This window comes from Emys orbicularis, chromosome 7 (assembly GCF_028017835.1).
Source record: "Emys orbicularis isolate rEmyOrb1 chromosome 7, rEmyOrb1.hap1, whole genome shotgun sequence".
Classification (NCBI taxonomy): Eukaryota; Metazoa; Chordata; order Testudines; family Emydidae; genus Emys; species Emys orbicularis.
In genome coordinates, this window is record NC_088689.1 from 32,869,178 (window position 1) to 32,891,870 (window position 22,693).

Genomic DNA, 22,693 nt, shown 5'->3' on the forward strand with positions numbered 1-22,693 from the left:
CTATCAGTACGGGGTTACTGCAGAGGGCAGTCCGGAGGTCTGTGAATGCTTCCTCTGCTGCGTCAGACCATCTCACCAGATCAAGTCCACGGGCTTTCACTAGGTCTGTCAGGGGGCTTGCCCTTGTGGCAAAGTGGGGGATAAATCGTCGGTAATACCCCACCACACCTAGGAACGCCCGGACTGGTTTCTTGCGACTTGGTCGAGGCCAATTTTGGATGGCCTTTAACTTGTTCACTTGGGGTTTTACCAGACCTTTTCCCACAATGTAGCCAAGATATTTGGCCTCTGTAAACCCTACAGCGCACTTGGCAGGGTTTGCTGTAAGGCCAGCTCGCCTGAAGGTATCGAGGACTGCCTCCACCTTCTCCAGGTGGGTTTCCCAGTCTGGGGTATGAATGACCACATTGTCCAAGTAGGCAGCAGCATAACTGTTATGCGGGCGTAATAGCTTGTCCATGAGGCGCTGGAAGGTAGCTGGGGCCCCATGTAGTCCAAAAGGGAGGACAGTATATTGAAAAAGACCCTCTGGTGTAGAGAACGCAGTTTTTTCCTTTGCGTCTTCTGCAAGGGGAATCTGCCAGTATCCCTTTGTCAAGTCTAGGGTAGTCAAGTTCCAGGCATTACCCAGACGGTCCACTAGCTCATCTATGCGAGGTATGGGGTACGCGTCGAACTGGGATACTTCGTTTAGTCGCCGGAAGTGCCATCAGGTTTGGGCACCAGCACGATTGGGCTGGACCACTGACTGTGGGATTCTTCGATGATCCCCAACTCCAGCATTTTTTTTACTTCTGCTTTTATTTCCTCCCTTTTTGCCGCTGGCACCCGATAGGGCCTCATTGTTACTCTGGCCCCAGGGTTCGTGACGATTTGGTGATATGTCTCGGTTGTTCGACCCGGTTTTGTCGAGAACACATCTTGGTTCCAGAAGATAATCTCAGACACTTCATTCTTCTGGTCTGGTGTTAAATCGGGAGACACTCTCACCTGTTTGGAAGGCTTGTTTTCCTGGGTTAGGTCTTTTTGGACCGTTGTGCATGCCTCTTGTGCATGCCAGGGTTTCAGAAGGTTAACGTGATAAATCTGTTCTTGTTTTCTGCGTCCTGGCTGCCGCACCTTGTAGGTTACTTCCCCCACGGGTTCAACCACCTCATAGGGCCCCTGCCATTGGCCCAGAAGCTTGCTTTCTGCCGTGGGTACCAACACCATAACCCGATCTCCTGGTTGGAACTGTCGCACTTTTGCCTGGCGATTGTAATGGGTTCGCTGGGCCTCCTGTGCCTTCTCCAAATGTTCCCGTACAATAGGAGTAACCCGGGCTATCCGGTCTCGCATCTGCATTACATGCTCTATTATATTTCTCCCCTCATTGGGTTCCTCTTCCCAGATCTCTTTGGCGATATCTAGTATGCCACGGGGGTGACGCCCATATAATAACTCGAAGGGGGAAAACCCAGTTGAGGCCTGTGGTACCTCCCGGATAGCGAACATAAGGTAGGGTAGTAGAGTGTCCCAATCCTTCCTGTTCCGACTTACCACCTTCCTTATCATAGCCTTGAGGGTTCGGTTAAACCTTTCTACCAACCCATCAGTCTGCGGATGGTAGACCAAAGTTCTCAGGGTATGTATATGGAGCAGCGTACAGAGGTCCTTCATTAGCTTCGACATAAATGGGGTTCCTTGGTTGGTTAATATCTCCTTCGGTAGCCCCATTAGGGCAAAGATCTCCACCAGCTCTTTGGCTATAGTTTTAGAGGCCGTGTTCCGCAGGGGGACGGCTTCTGGGTAGCGAGTAGCATAGTCCAAAACAACAAGTATATATTGGTGGCCCCGAGCCGTCTTCTCCAGGGGTCCCACTACGTCCATGGCTATTCGCTCGTAGGGGATCTCTGTGATGGGAAGGGGTACTAAAGGTGCCCTCAAGTGGGGATGGGGACTGTGCAGCTGACACTCCGGGCAGGAGGCACAGTACCTCCACACTTCTTCATGTACTCCGGGCCAGAAGAACCGTCGTAGGACTCGTGTCAGGGTCTTCTCTACCCCCAAATGCCCCCCAAAAAGATGACTATGAGCAAGACTTAATACAGCGTTCTGGTGTTTTTGAGGTACTAGGATCTGCTGTACCTTCTGCCCCTGTACTGGTGCAACTCAGTATAAGAGATCCTTCTTCATTATGAAGTAGGGTCCTGGTCCCTGGGTTTTCCCTTTCACGGGGACCCCATCTATTTCAGTCACCTCCTTCCTAATGTTGTCATACCATGGGTCTTCTGCCTGGTCCCGTCCAAAATTTCCTCTCCCGGGGCTAATCTGCCCAAGATCTAGGGGCCCAGTCTCTGTTGCCTCTACTGGTTCAGAAGCATTAGGGTGGGGGTCAGACTCAGGTGCTTCTCCCTCCTGCGTGGCCTCCTTTTCAGCTGGGCGGGTCCGCAAGAGCGACCCTCTGGCTTTGGGTCAGTATTCGGGTTCCCAAGGCCTTAGCTGCCCTTCTTTCCTTTTTTGTTTTTCTACCCTGTCTGGGAGTGGAGAACAAATCTGGGGATATTTCAGAGAAGATTGGGGGTTGACAGTCTTCTGTGGATGCCTCACCAATTTTAGGGTCCCCATCTTTCTCCAATCCCCCTACTGGGAGCAGGGCCGGCTCCAGGCACCAGCCCACCAAGCTTGTGCTTGGGGCGGCAACTGGAGGGGGGCGGCGCGGCGCTCCGGCCGCCGGGGAGAGCGGGGCCACAGCCGGGCTCGCCGCCCTCCCCCCGCGCCCTCCCCCCGGCCGCCGGTAGGGGCTCGCCGCCCTCTCGCCGCCCTGCGCTCTGGCCGCCGGGGGGAGAGCCGAGCCCCAGCCGGGGCTCGCTGCCCTCTCGCCGCCCTGCGCTCTGGCCGCCGGGGGGAGAGCCGAGCCCCAGCCGGGGCTCGCCGCCCTCTCGCCGCCCTGCCCCCTGCGCTCTGGCCGCCGGGGGGAGAGCCAAGCCCCAGCCGGGGCTCGCCGCCCTCTCGCCGCCCTGCCCCCTGCGCTCTGGCCGCCGGGGGGAGAGCCGAGCCCCAGCCGGGGCTCGCCGCCCTCTCGCCGCCCTGCGCTCTGGCCGCCGGGGGGAGAGCTGAGCCCCAGCCGGGGCTCGCCGCCCTCTCGCCACCCTGCTCCCTGCGCTCTGGCCGCCGGGGGGAGAGCCGAGCCCCAGCCGGGGCTCGCCGCCCTCTCGCCGCCCTGCGCTCTGGCCGCCGGGGGGAGAGCCGAGCCCCAGCCGGGGCTCGCCGCCCTCTCGCCGCCCTGCCCCCTGCGCTCTGGCCGCCGGGGGGAGAGCCGAGCCCCAGCCGGGGCTCGCCGCCCTCTCGCCGCCCTGCCCCCGGCGCTCTGGCCGCCAGGGGGAGAGCCGAGCCCCCGCCGGGGCTCGCTGCCCTCCTCCCAGGGCTCCGGCCGCCCTCCCCCCCGGCGCCCTCCCCCCAGCCGCCGGGGGGAGAGCGGAGCCCCCGCCGGCGCTCGCCGCCCTCCCCCCGGGGCTCCGGCCGCCCTCCCCCCCCCCGTGGGGGGAGGGGAGGCGGCCGGAGGCTTTTTTGCCTGGGGCGGCAAAAAAGCCAGAGCCGGCCCTGACTGGGAGTAAGTTTCCAAACCCTGGGAAGTCCCTCCCTATGAGCACCGGGTATGGGAGTTTAGGGACTACACCTGCTGCTACCTCAGTAGTGTTCCCTTGGATCTCGATTTTTACTGGGATGGTGGGGTAGTAACTAACTGTCCCATGGACACATGTTATCCCCATACGTTTAGCCTGCAGCAGCTGACTACGCTTCACGAGCTTCCCTGAGATAAGCGTGATAGCACTCCCCGAATCAACCAGTGCCGTGGTCCCTACCCCATTTAGTTTCACTGGTCTGGTATACATATGTGGGGTTAGTGAGACTTCCACAAGGTGGATTAGGGAGCATGGATCTGCCCAGTTCCCCAGGTTACACTGCATAGGCTCCTCAGCATTGGGACACTGTGCAGCTATGTGTCCCCACTCCCCGCAGGCATAACATCTGTATGGAGCCCTAGGCGTTCCCCGGTCTCTTGGTTTGGGCAGTCTAACATCACGATCCTCTTCTCCCTCAGTGCTCCGACTCTTTGTGGCCTCTGATGGGCCTTCAGCCTCTCTCTTTTTCCACCTGGGCCCTCCTGGTGGCCCAGTCACCCAAACTTTAGGGGTTGGTGCTGCTAGTTTAACCTGGGGTGCCTCTTCCTTAACTGGTTGGGTCAGCTCCCTCGCTGTCCTTCGCCTCTCTACCAGGGCGACAACCTCGTCATAGGTGGAGGGTTCGTTCTGGCTTACCCAGGCACGAAGGTCTGGTGGTAGTCCCCTCATGTATCGGTCGATGACCAGAACCGCTAGTATCTCTTCCGGACTCCGGGACTCTGTTTACAACCACTTTCGTGCGAGATGGATGAGGTCATACAATTGGGACCGCGGGGTTTTGTTTTCCTGGTACCTCCAACCGTGATACTGCTGGGCCTGCACTGCTGTCGTTACCCCAGATCTGGCCAGGATTTCTGCTTTCAGCTGGGGGTAGTCTGCCGCAGCCTCTTCAGGCAGATCATGGTAGGCCTTCTGGGCCTCCCCACACAGGAATGGGGCAAGGATGCCAGACCACTGATCTTGAGGCCAGGCCTCCCGTAGGGCTGTCCTCTCAAAGGCCAGAAGGTATGCCTCTACATCATCCTCCCGTGTCATTTTCTGCAGCCAATGGCTGGCCCGTATGAGCCGCGTCCCATCATGGCCGCGATTCAGCTCTGTAAGGGACTTTACCTGGTTTACCAGTTCCCGCAACATAGCTCGGTCTTGAGCAGCCTGGTCCATCAGCAGGCGATTAGTCTCTTGCTGCAGCCGCACTGCCTCCTGTTGGGCGGCTGCCTGGACACGGGTAGCCTCCTGCTGGGCCGCCGTAGCTTGTATCAGTGCCTGCACTACGTCATCCATTGTGGTGAAAAAAAAATAAACCCTCTCCTTTTTTTGTTTGTTTTTTTGTTTTTTTTGTTTAAATCACCCTCCTTCTTCCGCCGCGCTGTGCACCCCAAGATCCCACTCCTGACACCAGTGTGACAAAGTTCCTCCTCTATCTTGGTGGGTTCTGTGCTTATTGGCGGATTTTCTTGCCTCAGAGATTCACCATGTGGGTTGGGGAACAGCCCAGAGACCTTCCCCTCTGGAAGAACCCACAGTCCAGGTCAATTGGGAGGTTTGGGGGGAACCCGGGCCCGCCCTCTACTCCGGGTTCCAGCCCAGGGCCCTGTGGACTGCAGCTGTCTATAGTGCCTCCTGTAACAGCTGCATGACAGCTACAACTCCCTGGGCTACTTCCCCATGGCCTCCTCCAATCTTCCTTATTCTCACCACAGGACCTTCCTCCTGGTGTCCGATAACGCTTGTGCTCCTCAGTCCTCCAGCAGCTCACTCTCAGCTCCTTGCGCCTCTTGCTCCCAGCTCCTCACACTCCCACCACAAACTGAAGTGAGCTCCTTTTAAAACCCAGGTGCCCTGATTAGCCTGCCTTAATTGATTCTAGCAGCTTCTTCTTAATTGGCTCCAGGTGTCCTAATTAGCCTGCCTGCCTTAACTGGTTCTAGCAGGTTCCTGATTACTCTAGTGCAGCCCCTGCTCTGGTCATTCAGGGAACAGAAAACTACTCATCCAGTGACCAGTATATTTGCCCTCTACCAGACTCCTGTACCCCACTGGTCTGGGTCTGTCACACATTGAATGTGTTTTTGCGATCTGGACAGATATATTGCTAACATACACTATCATACACAGCCTGCTGACTTAGGGCCTATCTTCCAAACATTTAGGCACATATTTAATGTCACTCACATGAGTAGTTGAAAAATTACTTACATTCTTAAATATTTGCAGGCTCAAGGTCTTATTTCCCAAAGAGATAAAAAGGGACTATCCTAGTTACTATTGCAGGCTGAAGGAGTTATAGCTGCCTCCTTAAAATGCTATTTGCTATTTGTTTTTCTTAATAATTTTAATTTTATTTTTTTCATTTTATTTTATGATTAATTGGATTGACTCTGCTCATTCGTCATTCAGTCTGCATGAATGAATATTACAGAGTTTTATATGGGAACCTACTGTATATAAGAATGGCAAAAACTCAATTGAAAGGTATAGTTGTGTGTATATTAGTACAACATACATAGAAGGAAGAGGAAATTGGCAGGGCACCAGAATAAGAAGTGAATGTATAGGGTATGAAGGGGGTTAATAACAGCAGTAGCACCTGATGTGTTTCTATAATTTGTTAGGTATTTGAAAAACGTTAGTTAACTGGTTTTTATTTACTTTGCTATGTAGCAGGAATTTATGGTTAAAGTTATAGATAATTATTAGTAAAATGAGCTCTCTTTCCCCTATTTCCTCCTTCCTCTAAAAACATTGCAGATATCAGGTTTAGGACTGTACACGGTTTTTACAGTTAAAAGATCTTGTTAAATTACATCTGATTATATAAGCACATCCACTAGTGAAATGAAAAGTATCAATAGAAAATTATACCTTCACATTTTAAAGTAAATTCATTTTAAATTTAAGACTTACAAAAATTAATAGCAATAATACATTTTTAGATCTCTCCACTTGTAAATCAAGGTGCCTTAATTACCCTCTGGGGGCATCCAAGTGAAATAAAACACTGGAATGGATTTTTAAAACCTCTAGAAACTAAATTAAATAGCTTTTTCTATACATCAGGGTATCAAGAACTGAAGGTCTGATATCTCATGCAGTGCCAGGGCTACACAGAAATGTTTAATCCTATAGGAAGCCTGGAGTGTCAGGTCACTAATGCGATAAAGCAGGTGTTTCTAGACCTGAAGGCTCACAAAGCATTGGGCCTTAAAACTGTCACTGCTCCAGGATCGACCATTCTCTCTTCTTGAACTCAGACCAGAGTAAATTTAAAGGGAAATTCCACATTTGGGAGAAAAGGCAGAAATATTTTTGCATGTACAATAATCAATATTTGCAGCAAATATCTCCAACCAAACAGCAACAATTGCGAAGGTGTGACATCACTGTTCCACATCCCATTCATTTCAATGAAGTGGGTATTCTAACTTGCATGTGCAGTTTCTTTTTTGTGTTTTTTTAAACAAAGACATTAAATATAAAGTTATAGCATCAATACCCAATAAAGGTTCTCTTTTAAAGAGAAATCCAAATTATAGTTCTCATCCTAATGTTGCACACATTACACTTGTAATATATTCAGTTACCAGTTTCCCCATCTGTAAAATGGAATCTGACAGTTCACTGACTTCCTTTGTAAAGGGCTTTGAGATGTACTACTGAAAAACGCTATCTATGATCTAGGTACTTATAATTATTACCACCACCAGTTAGTCTATTAAATATATATTTATACTATACGTATAACGTGGGCAAATTAAAGTTACTACAAGAGCCTTAATCTATGCATTTTCTGACGTTTGAGCATCATGAGTAAACACCCTTTGTGTGTTATTTGTATGTGCATGAGGGCAATTAATATAAATAAAGCAAGTCACAAGTGAAAATAGAGCTCTTTTATGCGAATAACTCTAAAGGCTAGAGATCTTCACACATTAAGTCTGTTTTGCTGGTGGTCCCTCAGTGCAAAGCAGTCTTAACCCAAGCAGATCGGGTAGTGGACATTTCTGAGGGTAGCTCCACTTGCCTCTAAAATAAAGGGTATTCATGAGGGGAAAGAGCGTGCACTCAGGCAGTCCCCTGCTGCCAGAATTGTCCCTTGGGGCCATTGGAAGCCAGTGTAGTTTAGAGCAGAGTTGGCTCTAAACTACACTAGGGACACAACTGGCACAGGACCATCCACAGGTAGGGAGGGAGGGGCAAATGACTGTGATGGATTTGGAGTTTCCTGTAATCTACAAAATACCATCCCTTCTATGTTTGTCTGAGCACTGTTAATATATTTACTGTACTTTAGCCAGATGGTAAGAAAACTATCCAGGAAGATAGGCAGTAGCCCAGATAAGAGTTCCTCAGAAAACACCTAGTATTATTAACTGATATGCTACCTCCGCCTCCCTGGTGAGCTTGCCAGACCAGCTTTCCCAGGACTAAGTCACCCAACCTGTGAAGGTGGGGAGATCAAAGGCTGAGAGGGATTTATAGGGACACTCTCTGAAGGGGAGAGGGACTGGTTTTGTGAGATGCTTAAGGGGAAGAAACTGCCTTCCAGAGGTTGGGCGTGTCTCAAGGTAGCTTAGCCCAACTAGGGTCTCTGCTAAGGGAAGGCAAGTCTTTAGGTAAGATAAACATGCACATAGGCCTTTTATTGCCCTAAAAATGCTTTTCTCTTACTATGCTGTATTCCTACTGTTAAGATTCAACAATATAGTTTTAAGAAGGCTGTTTTGGGTCACTCTGGTCACAAGTTCCTGAAGGGAAGAACTGCAGGTATTGAGTCCAGTCAGACTCGTTGAGTAATCTTTGTTGGTGGGAGAATCATGGGATTCTGCCATAGAGGAAAAGTGGGAGGCCTAAGATCTAGAGGCAGGTGCACTCAGAAGACACCAAGGAATGGGGTCAGAGGTCCAGGTAGCCCTGAACTATGACAGACCCCTCCCTACCCTCAGTTGCACCCATGATTTATAGGGTAACAGTTGATAATCTATCCCAAAGTTTCACTGAAGTCCCACAGGTGAGGTATGTAATACAATAATAATAATCTGAAGTACAATAATTATATGCATAATTAAGAAATGCATTCTAAAAGAAAGTAACCATTGGTTTTACCCAAAATATGACTAAAGAAACTATAATTGTAATGTGGATTTTGTTGGAATGCAGGTGGGGAAGAAATACCAGTTTGCAGGAAGCAATAAATGGTACCCATCCCCTTTGTTTGAGCAGAAAAACAGCAGTGATCTAAAGTACATATTATAGTTTAATATACAGTAGTGTGCATTGAAACCTGAGAGCTATGTACACATGATGGGCCTGACCATGAACTCTTTATATAGGGATAGAGTAAAAAAGCAAGTAAAAAACTGAATTTTCTTTAGTTTCCTTCTTACAAAGCGAAACTATTGTGGTCTTTTTTTTTCCTAACAGAGAGAGGAATTACCTGATCCAAAGGAAGTGGAACTTTATGAATTCCGCTTCAGTGACTTTCCCGTTACAGAGCATGGCTTGATTAAGTGCGGAATACGATTATTCTTTGAGATAAATGTGGTTGAAAAGTTCAAAGTCCCAGCAGAGGTCAGATTTATTTTGTCATATTAGGTACATTTTACCCCTCAGTTCCAAGTTCTTTTAACTAGAACTGTCCCAGAGTAAAATATTAGAAGCAACAGTAGCATACATTCGTTCTTAGGTTTTTATATATAAAACATTCAATATCTTTTACTTTTCCCCTGTTCTGAGTAGATATTTTTCACAGATTCATATTAAGCATGTAAAGCTAGGTGGTAAATTGTTGTGTGCTTAGCTAGATAAAAAATTAAACTAGCATTGACTTATATAACAGTGGTTAGCTTCTATGTTTATTTTAATTAGAAACAATGTTTCAGCTTTGTAAAAGCTGCATATTTTCCTGTAAAGATATGAAATTCCATCTTAATTTTAAAGACATTCCAGGACTTTGTTATATTTTAACACTACTGAGTATGATATGCCTTTTATTTGTAACAGGTACTTACAAGATGGATGTACACAGTCAGAAAGGGTTATCGGGATATAACTTACCATAACTGGCGGCATGGATTCAACGTGGGACAGACAATGTTCACCTTACTAATGGTATGTTTTGTCACTGTAAACCTATCTTTCATTCAATTTGTAGTTCTTTTAATTTCAACAGGAATTGTAAAATTCAAGCAGGTATACACTCAAAAAAGTCTCTTCTCCTTTATAGACAGGTAGAATAAAGAAATACTACACCGATCTAGAAGCCTTCGCCATGGTTGCAGCTGCTTTCTGCCATGACATTGATCACAGAGGGACCAATAATTTGTATCAAATGAAGTAAGTTCAGCTACACTGATTTATACGTACAAACACCTGTACATATAACATTTGTACCAGTAACTAAAAGAAAGATGTGAACATATCACCACATGCAAAGATACAAACTATACTATTTTCCATAATTATTTGCAAAGCATGCACTGTGTGTTCACTGCTCTGCAAAGCACATCTATCAAGAGAGTCTGACCCAGAGTATTTATAACCTATATGAAAACACCAAGACAAGACGCTTTGGGAGAGCCGGAGGAAGGAGTCCTCTTAGCTAATGTTTTTCCTAATTTGTCTTAAAGAGAGGGTGACCCACTTTCATGCTTGGATTCTGAGGGGTGCCTTTCAAAAGGGGCCATATTGAAGGTGTGAAAATAGGAATGGGAGAAGGAAATGGAATGGGTATTGGAGCTAACACTGTTGGCAGAGTGAAGCTGGTGAGAGGGAGCACATTAGGAGACAAGATTTAAGATGTAGGCCAGGGTGAAGTTGTGTAGAGCCTAGAACAGGAGCAGTCAGTTATTTTTTGTCAAGGTCCAAATTTCTTGGTCAAGGTACAGACTCCAGAGAAAATAATAAAAAAGAATAACAATAATAATAAGTAAATAAAAAGATTTGGGGTCTAGCATCTGGCAGTTCAGATTTGGCCCACAGTCCGCCTATTGACGATCCCTGGCCAAGAAGATGAAGGAGGTGAATCCCCCTCCCTCTGAAGTCAGTGGCTACACTCCTGCTGACTTCAGTACAGCAGGATCAAGTGCCAGGTGCAAGATCCTCACCCCCATTCTGGCTCCTTTATGCTGAGTGAAAGAGCCAAAGGGTGCCTCCCAGCCTGGGTAGACAGACTTGCACCAGCTTAGCTCAAGCTAGCATGCTAAAAATCGTGAAAGTGTAGTGCTGAAAGAGAACTCAAGAGGTCCAATCCAGCTCCCACACTGAGACAGGACCAAGTATATCTAGACCATCTCTGACAGCTGTTTGTCTAACCTGTTACTAAAAGCCTCCAAGAACTGGGATTCAACAACCTCCCTTGGAAGCCTATACCAGAGATTAATTACCCTTATATCTAATTTAAATTTCCCTTGCTGCAGATTAAGCCCATTTCTTCTTGTCCTACCTTTAGTGAACGTGGAGAACTCATCACAGTCCTCTTTATAACAGCCTTTAACATATTTGAAAATTGTTTATCAGGTCCCCTCTCAGAATTCTTTTTTCAAGACTAAATATGCCCAGTTTTAACCTTTCCTCATAGGTCAAAGTTTCTAAACCATTTATCCTTTTTGTTGCTCTCCTCTGGACTCTCTCCAATTTGTCCACATCTTTCTTAAAGTGTGATGCCAAGAATACAGTACTCCAGTTGAGGCCTCACCAGGACCAAGTAGAGCAGGACGATTAGCTCCTGTGTCTTATACATAACACTTCTGTTAATAGACCCCCCAGAATATTAGCTTTTTTTTTTTTTTTTTTTTTTTTTTTGCAACTGTATCACATTGTTTATTCATTCAATTTGTGATCCACTATAACCCCCAGATCCTTTTCAGCAGTACTACCACCTAGTCATTTATTCCACATTTTATAGTTGTACATTTTTCCTTCATAAGTGAAGTACTTTGTAAAGTTTTTTATTGAATTTCATCTGATTGGTCTAATTTCAGACCAGTTCTCTAATTTATCAAGATAGTTTTGAACTAATCCTGTCCTCCAAAGTACTTGCAACTCCTCCCAGCTTGGTTTCATTTGCAAATTTTATAAGCACACTCTCCACTCCATTATCCAAGTCATTAATGAAAATATTGAACAGTATCAGACTCAGGACTGACCCCTGTGGGTCACAGTTTGACCATGAACTAGTCTTTGAGTACAGATTTTCAACCAGTTTTGCACCCACTTTATAGTAATTTTATTTAGACCACATTTTCCTAGTGTACTTATGAGAATGTCACGTGGGACTATGTCAAAAGCCTTACTAAAATCAAAATATAGCACATCTACTGCTTCTCCCCATCTCCATGGCCAGGAACTCCGTCAAAGAAGGAAATTAGGTTGGTTTGGCATGATTTCTTTTTAACAAAACCATGGTGGCTATTACTTATAACCATTTTCCTCTAGGTGCTTACAAAATAATTGTTTAATAATTTGTTCCAGGTATCGAAGTTAGCTTGCTTTTCTATAATTTTCTGAATCCTCTATGTTCCTCTTTTTCAAGGTGGGCAAACACAGTATTTTTCTCTAGTCTTTTGGGACCTCAGCCATCTTCAATTAGTTTTCAAAAATAATCACTAATGATTACAAGATTGCTTCAGCTAGTTTCTCTTTACGTACCTTAGGATGAATTTCATCAGACCCTGCCAACTTGAATACATCTAAGTTATCTAAATATTCTTTAAGCTGTTCTTTCCCTATTTTGTCTTGCATTCCTTCCCCTTGTTGTTAACATTAATTATGTTATGTATGTGACCACAATTTACCTTTTTAATGAAGACTGATGCAAAATAGGCATTAAACATATCAGCCTTCTTGATGTTGTTCTTTATTGGGTCTCCTTCCCCACTAAGTAGGGGACCTACACTTTCCTTCCTCTTTCTCTTGCTTCTAATATATTTATAAAAACTTCTCTAATTGCCTTTATGTCCCTTGCTTGGTGTAACTCATTTTGTGCCTTAGCCTTTCCATTTTTGTCTTTTCTAGACTTCCTTTCTGATTTTCAGCTAAAAAGCTTCTGCTGGAGCCATAGTTGCCTCTTATTATTCTCCCTATCTCTCCTTCATATCAGGATTGTTTTTGGTGTTGCACCTTTAATATTGCCTCTTGGAGAAACTGCCAGATCTCCTGAACTCCTTTTTCCCTTTGATTTTCTTCCCATGGGATCTTACCTACCTTTTCTTTGAGCTTAAGTCTGCATTTCTGAAATTCATTGTCTTTATTCTGCTACCCTCACTCCTTCCTGTCCTTAGAACCAGGAAATCTATCATTTCATGATCACTTTGAATTGAGTTGCCTCTCACCTTCAAATTCACTACCAATTCCTTCCTGTTGGTCAGAATCAAGTCTAAAATAACTGCCCCCTGGTTTCTTCCTCCACCTTCTGAAACAAAAAGTTGTCCCCAACACATTTCAAGAACTTATTAGGCAATTTGTGTTTTGCCATATTACTTTTCCAACAGATGTCTGGGGAGTCCCCCACTACTACCAGGTCTTGGATATTTATTATTTATTCTAGAAATGCCTCATCTACCTCTTCTTGCTTATTTGGTGGGCTATAATAGTCCCTCTACCATGACTTTTCCCTCCTTTCATATTCACCCAGAGACTTTCAATTGGTCTGCCTCTCATCTCCTTCTGGACCAAGAATATATACACTTATTCTGAGATGTATAATGCAACACCGCCTCCCTTGTCCTTCCTGAACAAGCTGTACTCCTCTATATCAATAGTTCAGTTATGAGATTTATCCCATCAAGTCTCTGTGCTGCCAATTAATTCATACTTTAGCATATGTACTAATACTTCCAGTTCTTCCTGTTTATTCCCCATAATCCTTGCATTTGTGAACAGACATCTAAAATGTCAAGCAGACTCCCCATCCCCACCCCGTTATCACTCTTGTTGCTCCTATGGACCCTATTGTAATTTTCTGTCTCCGCCCCCTTCCCCACTGAACATTTAGCCTTCTGTTAAGGTCACTTTTTTTTATACCTGTGAGCTTTTGTCACCTGCCCCCTTTGAACCTAGTTGAAAGCCCTCCTTACTAGGTTGGCTAGGCGGTGGGTGAAGATGCTTTTCCCCTTCTTGGTCATTGTGGACATCCTGGCATGGACAGTGGCTTGAGCTCATGTTGGCATGGACTTGGGTGGCTTGCTCAAGCCAGCACTTGTGCTACAATGTCCATACTGCTATTTTTAGCGTGCTAGCTCAAGCAGAGTTAGCACTTGTCTGTCTACCTCGACTGGAAGACATGTTCCCAGCTGCAGTGTGGACATACCCTAAAAGACCCGTACTGCCATCAGGTGTGTGATTACAGCTCTTGTACACATACCCAAGCCACCTTTAATCTAGCTGCAGTAGCTAAAATAGCAGTGAGGATGTGGCTGCACAGGTTTTCATGCAGGCTTTAGCATGAGCTGTAAAAGCTACCCCAAACTACTAACATTCCTAGCCCACACCAGGGTCCACACTGCCATATTTTTACTCTTATATTTACCCACACTAGCTAGGTAGATTAAAGATAGCACAGTATGCCTGCATGAGCTGCAAATCACACCTTCAACAGCAGTGTAGACATACTCTAAGCTATGCAGAGCAGCCCAGGTTTGGGAGGGTGCAAAGTTGGTTTAAAGCCACCTTAGCTTCCCCCTCCACTATGCTTCAAGTTCTTATCCTAGAAGTTTTAGCTGGATACTCTGTATATGGCAAATTCAGTGGAACAACGCAGAGAGGGCTGTGACATATGATCAGTTGACAAAGTAGTAATTTTGACTGTAGGGAGGCCAAATTGGGGGAAGATCTGGTAGTTAAGATGGGAGATTAAAACACTGGTCTATGGTGTTGTAATTGTCAGGATGGAGAGATAAAATAGGATTTTCAAAATGTTAGAGAAAGAAGTGGCAAGATTTAATGGCAATGTAGGTGTGTGGGAGCAAATTCATAAGGACATTATCATGGCTGGAATGCAATAACAAAGCCTGACCTACTTATTTACTTGTACAAAGTTTGCCAAGTCCTTGTAATATTTTGTGTCAAGTCCCCTTAAGATATTGCTACCAGCCCACTACTCATAAGCAACTGTACAGCAAACTAGTGTGATACAGAAAAACAATTTTGTAAGGAAATAGATTTCAGACTTATTTCAAGCGATTATTCTAAAGCTCAGTTTGCAACATATTAGTTTTGAAGATAAGATAAAATCCTGTGTGTCCTTTTAGGAATGTGATCAGACAGAACATTCTTATGCTCTCTACCGTGATTTTAAAAAAAGAATAGCGAGAGTCAGCTCTACAGTTGATGTAAATAGGTGTAGTTCTGTTGACTGCAGTGGAGCTATTCCAGTTTACATCAGTCAGGATCTGGCTGTAATAGCTCGGTGTATAAGATATTGTAAATGATGTGGGGAGTAGAAGGGTTTCCTTTTCCCTAGTAAATGTTTGCAGTGATACAGACTTAATTTTATTTTTTTCTGCTTTTTACATCATTGTGCACAACTAGGGTACCACTTTTCATCTGTAGGTCAATTAATCTTTCATGCATTCTTTCTCATGATATATACTGTACATTGTAATCACTTGCTTCTGTGCATTTGCTAGCCAACAAAAACTCCATAGGCTCTCAGTCCCCAGTAGCTAGGGAACATAATAATCATGATCTTTAGGAGAATATCCTGCCAGTAATGCAGAATGACTTATTAGGTAACACCCCTCATCCTCTCCCATGAAGGAATTTTCAAGTTGTACTCAGTGGCAATGGCATTTTCTGATTATTGTCAGGGATTCTCCAGATGATACAGGAGAGAGACAGACTGATTCTTACTGAGCATCACTCAACCAAAGAACTTTAAAAGGGCTGAGGCCAGATCTTCCTACCAGGGTCCTCCCTGACTGAAAGGTCCATTCATGAGGTCAGCCAGGGTGAGCAATCTATTGGGCTTTACCACCACACATGTACAGATTAATGAATGGCATGCACATTCCTCCTTGGTTCACCCCAGAAATTGACCTGTTAGCCAAAGAAAAGAAAAAGAAAAGCCAAGCATGGCCCATATTCAAAACAACTAGAATAAAACATGGACATGACCCTCTCCCTCACTGCCCAGAACTCTAGTGTAGAGCTGGAATTACTTCTGCTTAACACTCAGCATGAGATAAGAAGAAGGGTTTCTGTGACAGGCTGAAGATGTATGAACTTCCACGGACTGTGTAGTCCATAAAGCTGTAAGTACTTTCTGCGGGATAGGGCCCAAGGAAAGGAAATGAAATAGCATTGCACAGTCGACATGGTAGTTTCATTCGATTTAAGCAAACCATAATAAATTAGAAATGCAGTGGCACGGCGGTCCACTTTGAATGATACCAACCAGAAGAGAGGTCAAGAGCCTACCAAAGCAATAAATACAAACAGCTGAATAATAGGTACGTTTCTACACATGGAAGGTGCATTGATTAAAGAAACAAGAACACTACTAACACACAGGACAAAATGGGGTAAATTTTCAAAGGCACAAATGGGAGTTATGCACCTAACTGCTCCTTGTGTTTTTGAAACTCTCTCCCTTAATCTTTTCTCAATGACAGTGCTGAAGGCATATACATATTGTGTCATTTTTAAGCAGGTACTATTCTGTGTCATGCCACAAAACTAGGTTAGTCAAGCAATGTTAAACCATTTCAAACTCCTTCTGTGGAATATGCAGCTCGATAGAACATTAATACTACATGTTTTATGACTAATTAAAACAGTCATAAAAATATGTACTCTGAAACATTGTCAACAATTACTTGTTTTTCAACAGGTCAGCTTCTCCATTAGCAAAACTTCATGGATCTTCCATTTTAGAAAGACATCATCTAGAGTACAGTAAAACTCTGCTACAAGACGAGGTTAGTATATAAACACTTTCTACTAAAACTGATAAACACCAAAGCTCTTTTATAGATTCTGACCTTTCCAAGAGGTTAAACTGGGTTAAAAATAGCAGTGTAGACGGGGAAGGCACTGCTTGGGGGAGTAGAGAGCGCAGGGGTCAGGCATGTCTTTACTCACCTAAGCAGTGCCTCACACCCTACATACACTGTTATTTGTACCCATGTTGGGGGGAATGTAGTGTATGTACTCCACAAAAGGAGTGTGCAATGTAGCTGTACCTACAGACTTCCTGTGTGCCCTTGGACAAGTCAACTGCTCTCACTATGCCTCAATTTCCCACCTGTAAATGTGTACTATTTCCCTACTGCACAGGGAGGTTGGCAGGATAAATCCATAAATACCTGGGACATGCTTCAACACTATGGTGATGGGAAACTAGATGGGAGCTTTATAAATAAAGATGGCTTCAAACATTTTTAAAATGTTTTTCTACTAGTTTTTCATACTAGACATCTCAGACCTTAACTTCCTACTGTTGCTGGAGAAACTTGTCAAGATCTTTGGAGCTCCTGAATATTGATATCACAAGAGGTTGTAGTTTGAACTGCAGCTCTCTTCCCCTCTCCCCCAATTTAAGGGGGAAGAGAGAGAGGCCAACAAGCTTAAACAGTCTAAGAAATATGTCAAAGTCTGAAACTATCGAAGGCTCAGTATCCTCATTCCCTTCCGTGGAGGGGAAGGAGAGCAGCAGCTTAGGTTAGAGTCATGTGTGATATATTATTAGTAGTACTTACGTGGAAAAAAGAATCACTGCCCTGAAAGGCTTAAAATCTAGACATGGATGAAAGGTGGGGAATGTGGCTACAACATACAAGCAAATGAACATGGGGAAGAATTGGCACTGCTGTGTTACATGTATTGTAGGTTATGTTGTTTGTTTTTAAGTGTATATACATGTAGCAGAGTTACGTCTTCATAACATCCCCAAGAACAGAGTGGATCTGGGTTCTAGTGCAATCTGGGAAGATAAGATCTGGTCCATGTACAGTTCGCTGACATGGGGTAAAGCCCATCACACAGCTATGGGTCACCTATCCCAGCCCCATCCAACCATCCTCTTTCCCCGTGACTCCTCCAAAGGTAACAGATGTTTTCTATGGGGTAATTGGTGGCCTGATCCTTCCTGCTCCAAAGGTGGTCTCTTTTTCTTAAGGACTTTAGGGCACTTGGTAGTGATTCCCTCCATCCTGCATCTTAAAAGAGGTGCTAGTTAAAGGCTTCTGCTCTCCAACCAATAAGGTTAGAGAGCGGTCACACCCTTCACCACTGAGTGAAATCACAAACATACCCACAGCCTTACTGCCAGCACTACTAAAGTGAAAGCAGGAGAATTAATGCTCCATAATTCCTAGCTCTCAAATTCATGAAACCCCGCTGGGTTCCATACTATGGGTTTCAAGGATACTACAGCACTGTAACTTTTAGGGGTTCCCCAGCTACTGTCTTGGAATTATCAGGCACTTATGACCCTGCTCTCAATTTAGCGGCCGTAGGAATGGGAACATGTTCTCATCCTGTCTGCCCTCTGAAGTGGAGGATGGTTAGGCTGCTATCCATCCTTGTGAATTTCAAAAGGCCATGGGGCCCTTGCCTGGTGTCATCCCCTCCCTGCCCCCTCAATCTGCAAGATGTATGAAGGAGCAACTATGCTCCAAGAGGAGCTGTACAGTAAGGGAGTTTCTGCTATCAAGGAAGAACTAAACCAAAAAAGAACTAATATAAAACAAGATGGCCCTTGGACAGTTGTTCTAGATTCAGTTGCTATAAAAGAGCAGACCTGATATTTCACCCATGAAGTTTAGCCACCACAAGGAATATAGGAACTGCTTTGTATATGTTTTCATAATCATACCTTATTACAATTGTGACAATGCGGTTCTGGCGGGACCCAACTGAGAGTGCCAACTCAGGACAAATTGCTAAAACAGGGTAGTTACAGCCCAAGGCTGGGGTTTCTCTACCTCTAAGGCAACCAAACCAGCCAGACTAAGAGGACTTCGGTCTCACCCCACTGGCTAACCGCAACCTCACAAGCAATTTCCTTAGACACTCCAGTTTCCCAGTATCACCACCAGTGCCGCTCGTTATGGGGATAAATGGTTATGAAAACCAATATCCCAATATACACTAAAAGGGTTCTCTCGATCCCAAAGGACCAAGCCCCAGATCCAGGTCAATATACAAATCAGATCTTTCCCACAAATCACGCTGTTACCAATCCTTTAGAATCTAAAATCTAAAGGTTTATTCATAAAAGGGAAAAAGATAGAGATGAGAGTTAGAATTGGTTAAATGGAATCAATTACATACAGTAATGGCAAAGTTCTTGGTTCAGGCTTGCAGCAGCGATGGAATAAACTGCAGGTTCAAATCAAGTCTCTGGAATACACCCCCACTGGGATGGGTCCTCAGTCCTTTGTTCAAAGCTTCAGCTTGTAGCAAAGTTCCTCCAGAGGTATGAAGCAGGATTGAAGACCAGATGGAGATGAGGCATCAGCCTTATATAGTCTTTTCCAGGTGTAAGAACACCTCTTTGTCCTTACTGTGGAAAATTACCGCAAAATGGAGTCTGGAGTCACATGGGCCAGTCCCTGCATACTTTGCTGAGATACAAGGCGTATCTGCCTTCTCTCAATGGGTCCATTGTATAGCTGATGGTCCTTAATGGGCCATCAAGCAGGCTAGTCAGAGCTGACACCAATTTGTCTGGGAGGTCACCCAGCAGCATAGCATAATTACAACCAGTAAACCATAACCTTGTCTTAGACACCCCATTTGACCCCCTCTATACAAGATCTGGGTGCCACTACAGGACCTTGGTTGCAACAATGATCTATATGGTCCCAGATTATATCCATAACGTCACAACAATCCACTGGTTTACATTCCAAACAAATTCTTGTTTCATTTTAAGATAAATGACACTCAATCTTTATTCTAAGAGGTTTGAAAATGGAGAACAAGTATGCATCTCCCAAAAACAATATGGTCTGGTTTGGATATGGGATGGGCAGGGATCCAGCCAATAAAAGAAAATTAAACTACATGGTGAGCATTTATTGGCTGCACACTGCATCATGCAAGTGAAGATTGTAGTTGCTCAGATGTTCTAATAATTTACCATTCCAAAGGAGCTCCAAAGCTACTTTCTATTTTGGTTTCTCCAAGGAAGTAGAGGTATTATTTATTTTAGAGAGGAGGTGGGTAAGGTAATATCTTTTATTGAACCAACTTCTGTTGGTGAGAGAGCCAAGCTTTTAAGCTTACACAGAGCTCTTCAAGCTCTTCTGTGTAAGCTCAAAAGGTTGTCTCTCTCACCAACAGAAATTGGTCCAATAAAAGATACCACACCTCACCCACCTTGTCTCTCCACAGTTCTGGGACCAACACAGCTACAACACTGCATACATATTATTTGTTTTGTTATTTTACTAAAAATTCAAAGATCTAACTACCTCCCAATTTCAACTGTCCTAGACCAAGCTATTCTAAGACATGATTCAACATTCATAGAGCCTTTCAGAAAAAGAAGAAAGCTTGCAGAAATCTCACTCTTACCTTTGCAAACACTGTATTTGTATATTGCTTCTGATAACTCTAAATAAAATGTCTTACTACTGTCACTATTATCACATCAATAGTAACAGAAGTGTTTAGGCTATGGAATATAAAATAATTTTGGTGTTTTTATTAAACCATTTTCAGCTCTCCTCACAGTACACCATAAGGTTACCTGTTTTTTTAGCCACACCTGTTTTTCCAAAACTGTATCTAACATTTTATTTTGATTTAAGGAACCATAGATGGCTGTAGAGCAGGCTTATTATAATATACTATGGTACAGCCTGTAGAGTACAAACCAAATATAATTTTGTAAGAGGAATTGAATTTGTAAATTTTCCATCTTGCAGAGTTTAAACATCTTCCAGAACCTAAATAAGCGCCAGTTTGAAACCGTTTTACATTTATTTGAAGTTGCAATAATAGCAACTGACTTGGCGTTGTATTTCAAGTAAGTACTAAATTATGTATAACTTCCTACTGAAAAAATTCTCAATCCTGTACAAATCATGACTGTAGTTTTTCCTAGTTATAAACAGATTATAGAGCTATATTTTAAAATGAAGTTATTCTGAAAAACTTCATTCTTCAAGCTCGTTATAAGGAATAAGATATTTTCTTTGATTCACTTGAGGCCTTTAAATCTCAAAACACAAATCATGAATTTTCCTCTATGTCTCATACTGATATAGAGCATATATTTATTAGGCCATCCAAATACACTTTCCATTGACAGTGCACACTATATTTCAAAAGGCACTAAATATGTTGATAGTGTAGTCCAATTGTAGTGTGTGTATGTGATATTTTATGTAGATATTCTGTACTAGAATCACTCATACTGAAATTGTCAAAATGCTGCCATAAACTTAAACAGGGATGGCCTATGATGTAGAAATTAAAGTATGATAAAAGAAATCCAGACATTAAAAAAAATCTCCAGTGTCAAATGTGTCAAGAATTCCGAAGATCAAATAATTTGTCTATTTACTATCTTATCAACCTGATCCACCACCAACTGAAGTCAATGGAAATATTCCCACTGATTAAAATGAATGCTGGATCAGGGCCTAAGAGCTCTGAAGTTTTTCTAAAAAAGACACATGGAGCTCTTTTCCTTTAATTGTTTTAAGATTTTTGACACTCAGAGCTGGCAGATAACAGGGAAGTCAACAAGTAATCCATATTCAATGCATTTTTTATAATGAATGATAAATATCTTTAATTATATTAGAATGTTTTATGTATGTTACAACTTTGTCCAGTGAGGTGAAACCTCTAAATGCAAATGAAGAGATTTATTAAGCAATAACTCTCCACACTCCAGCACCTCTCATCCAGAAGGATCACATAGCATGTTACTTAACCTCTCTTTATAAATAGTGATCTTTTCACCTTTTCCAGTTGATTTCTTTGCAGAATCAATCAAGAATGAAAATATGTAAACCCTTACAATATTTGGATAAGATTCAAGAAACAAAATGATCACAAGTAGCAATATACAGATTTAGGAAATCTGTTGCTTTTCATATTAAAGCTTGACATATTGACAAAAGCATTACATGTCAGGAATCTATGGCCAAGTCTATGAGCTATATAATACCTAAATATAACTCCCGTTAAAATAGATGGACTTCAATGGGAGTTAGATCTGGACCAAGCCAAACATACTATTTTAGAAAAGCATTAATATAAGAAGCACCTATTATGCAAAAGCCCAGACATTTTTGGATACCAATACTTTATATATGAAATATTCATATATTTTTTATAGGAAAAGGACTATGTTTCAAAAGATTGTGGATGCAGTTGAAAAAATGCAAACAGAAGAGGAGGCAATTAAATATATATCTATCGACCCAACCAAAAAAGAAGTTATCATGTAAGTAGTTAGTATCTTACTCTTCTTTCAATAAATTATCTAGGGCCAGATTTTTAGAAGTATTAAGGAGCCATAAGCTGCAGATAGGCGCCTAGTGGGATTTTCAGAAGTGATTAGGCACCTAACTCCCATTGGCTTCACTTTGGAGTTAGTCTCCTAGGCGCTTTTGAAAATCTCACTAGGCGCCTATCTGCACCTTTAGGTGCCTGAATAAGTTTAAAAATCTGTCTCCTAGGTTTTGTCTCTATCAGACTTATACTATTTCTGTTTCTTCAAAGGGCTATGATGATGACTGGTTGTGACTTGTCGGCTATAACCAAGCCGTGGGAGGTGCAAAGTCAGGTTAGTATCTCAAAAAGAAAAATTTTGATTTCATACACATTTATATTTGCGCTTTCTCTCATTGCATCATCAGTGAATGACAATACAGAAAATTCATTTTATATTGCAAGTCTATAGATATTTAAGTGTAAAACAAAGCGTAACCACTTGCATCTACAAATTGTGCCTGAGAATTGGACACCATTTTCTGGAAGCAGGGACGAATTAAGGCAATCTATGGCACTAGGCACTCCATGCCATGAGCCCCATGTGGCATCGCCCCATTGCCCCCACCCTCCCACTT

At 43.6% G+C, this 22,693-nt stretch overlaps 1 protein-coding gene across 3 annotated transcripts in view; it reads left to right on the forward strand.

Moving 5' to 3' along the window:
• The window catches only part of PDE6C (phosphodiesterase 6C), a 53,707-nt gene that overhangs the window by 24,224 nt on the left and 6,790 nt on the right, over window positions 1-22,693 (forward strand). For all 3 annotated transcript variants that reach the window (XM_065407642.1, XM_065407643.1, XM_065407644.1), the window contains exons 12-18: window positions 9,087-9,233; window positions 9,666-9,773; window positions 9,889-9,998; window positions 16,492-16,579; window positions 20,537-20,637; window positions 21,961-22,068; window positions 22,347-22,410. In XM_065407642.1, coding sequence (XP_065263714.1) covers window positions 9,087-9,233; window positions 9,666-9,773; window positions 9,889-9,998; window positions 16,492-16,579; window positions 20,537-20,637; window positions 21,961-22,068; window positions 22,347-22,410 — 726 coding nt within the window. The remainder of the gene's footprint in view (window positions 1-9,086; window positions 9,234-9,665; window positions 9,774-9,888; window positions 9,999-16,491; window positions 16,580-20,536; window positions 20,638-21,960; window positions 22,069-22,346; window positions 22,411-22,693) is intronic.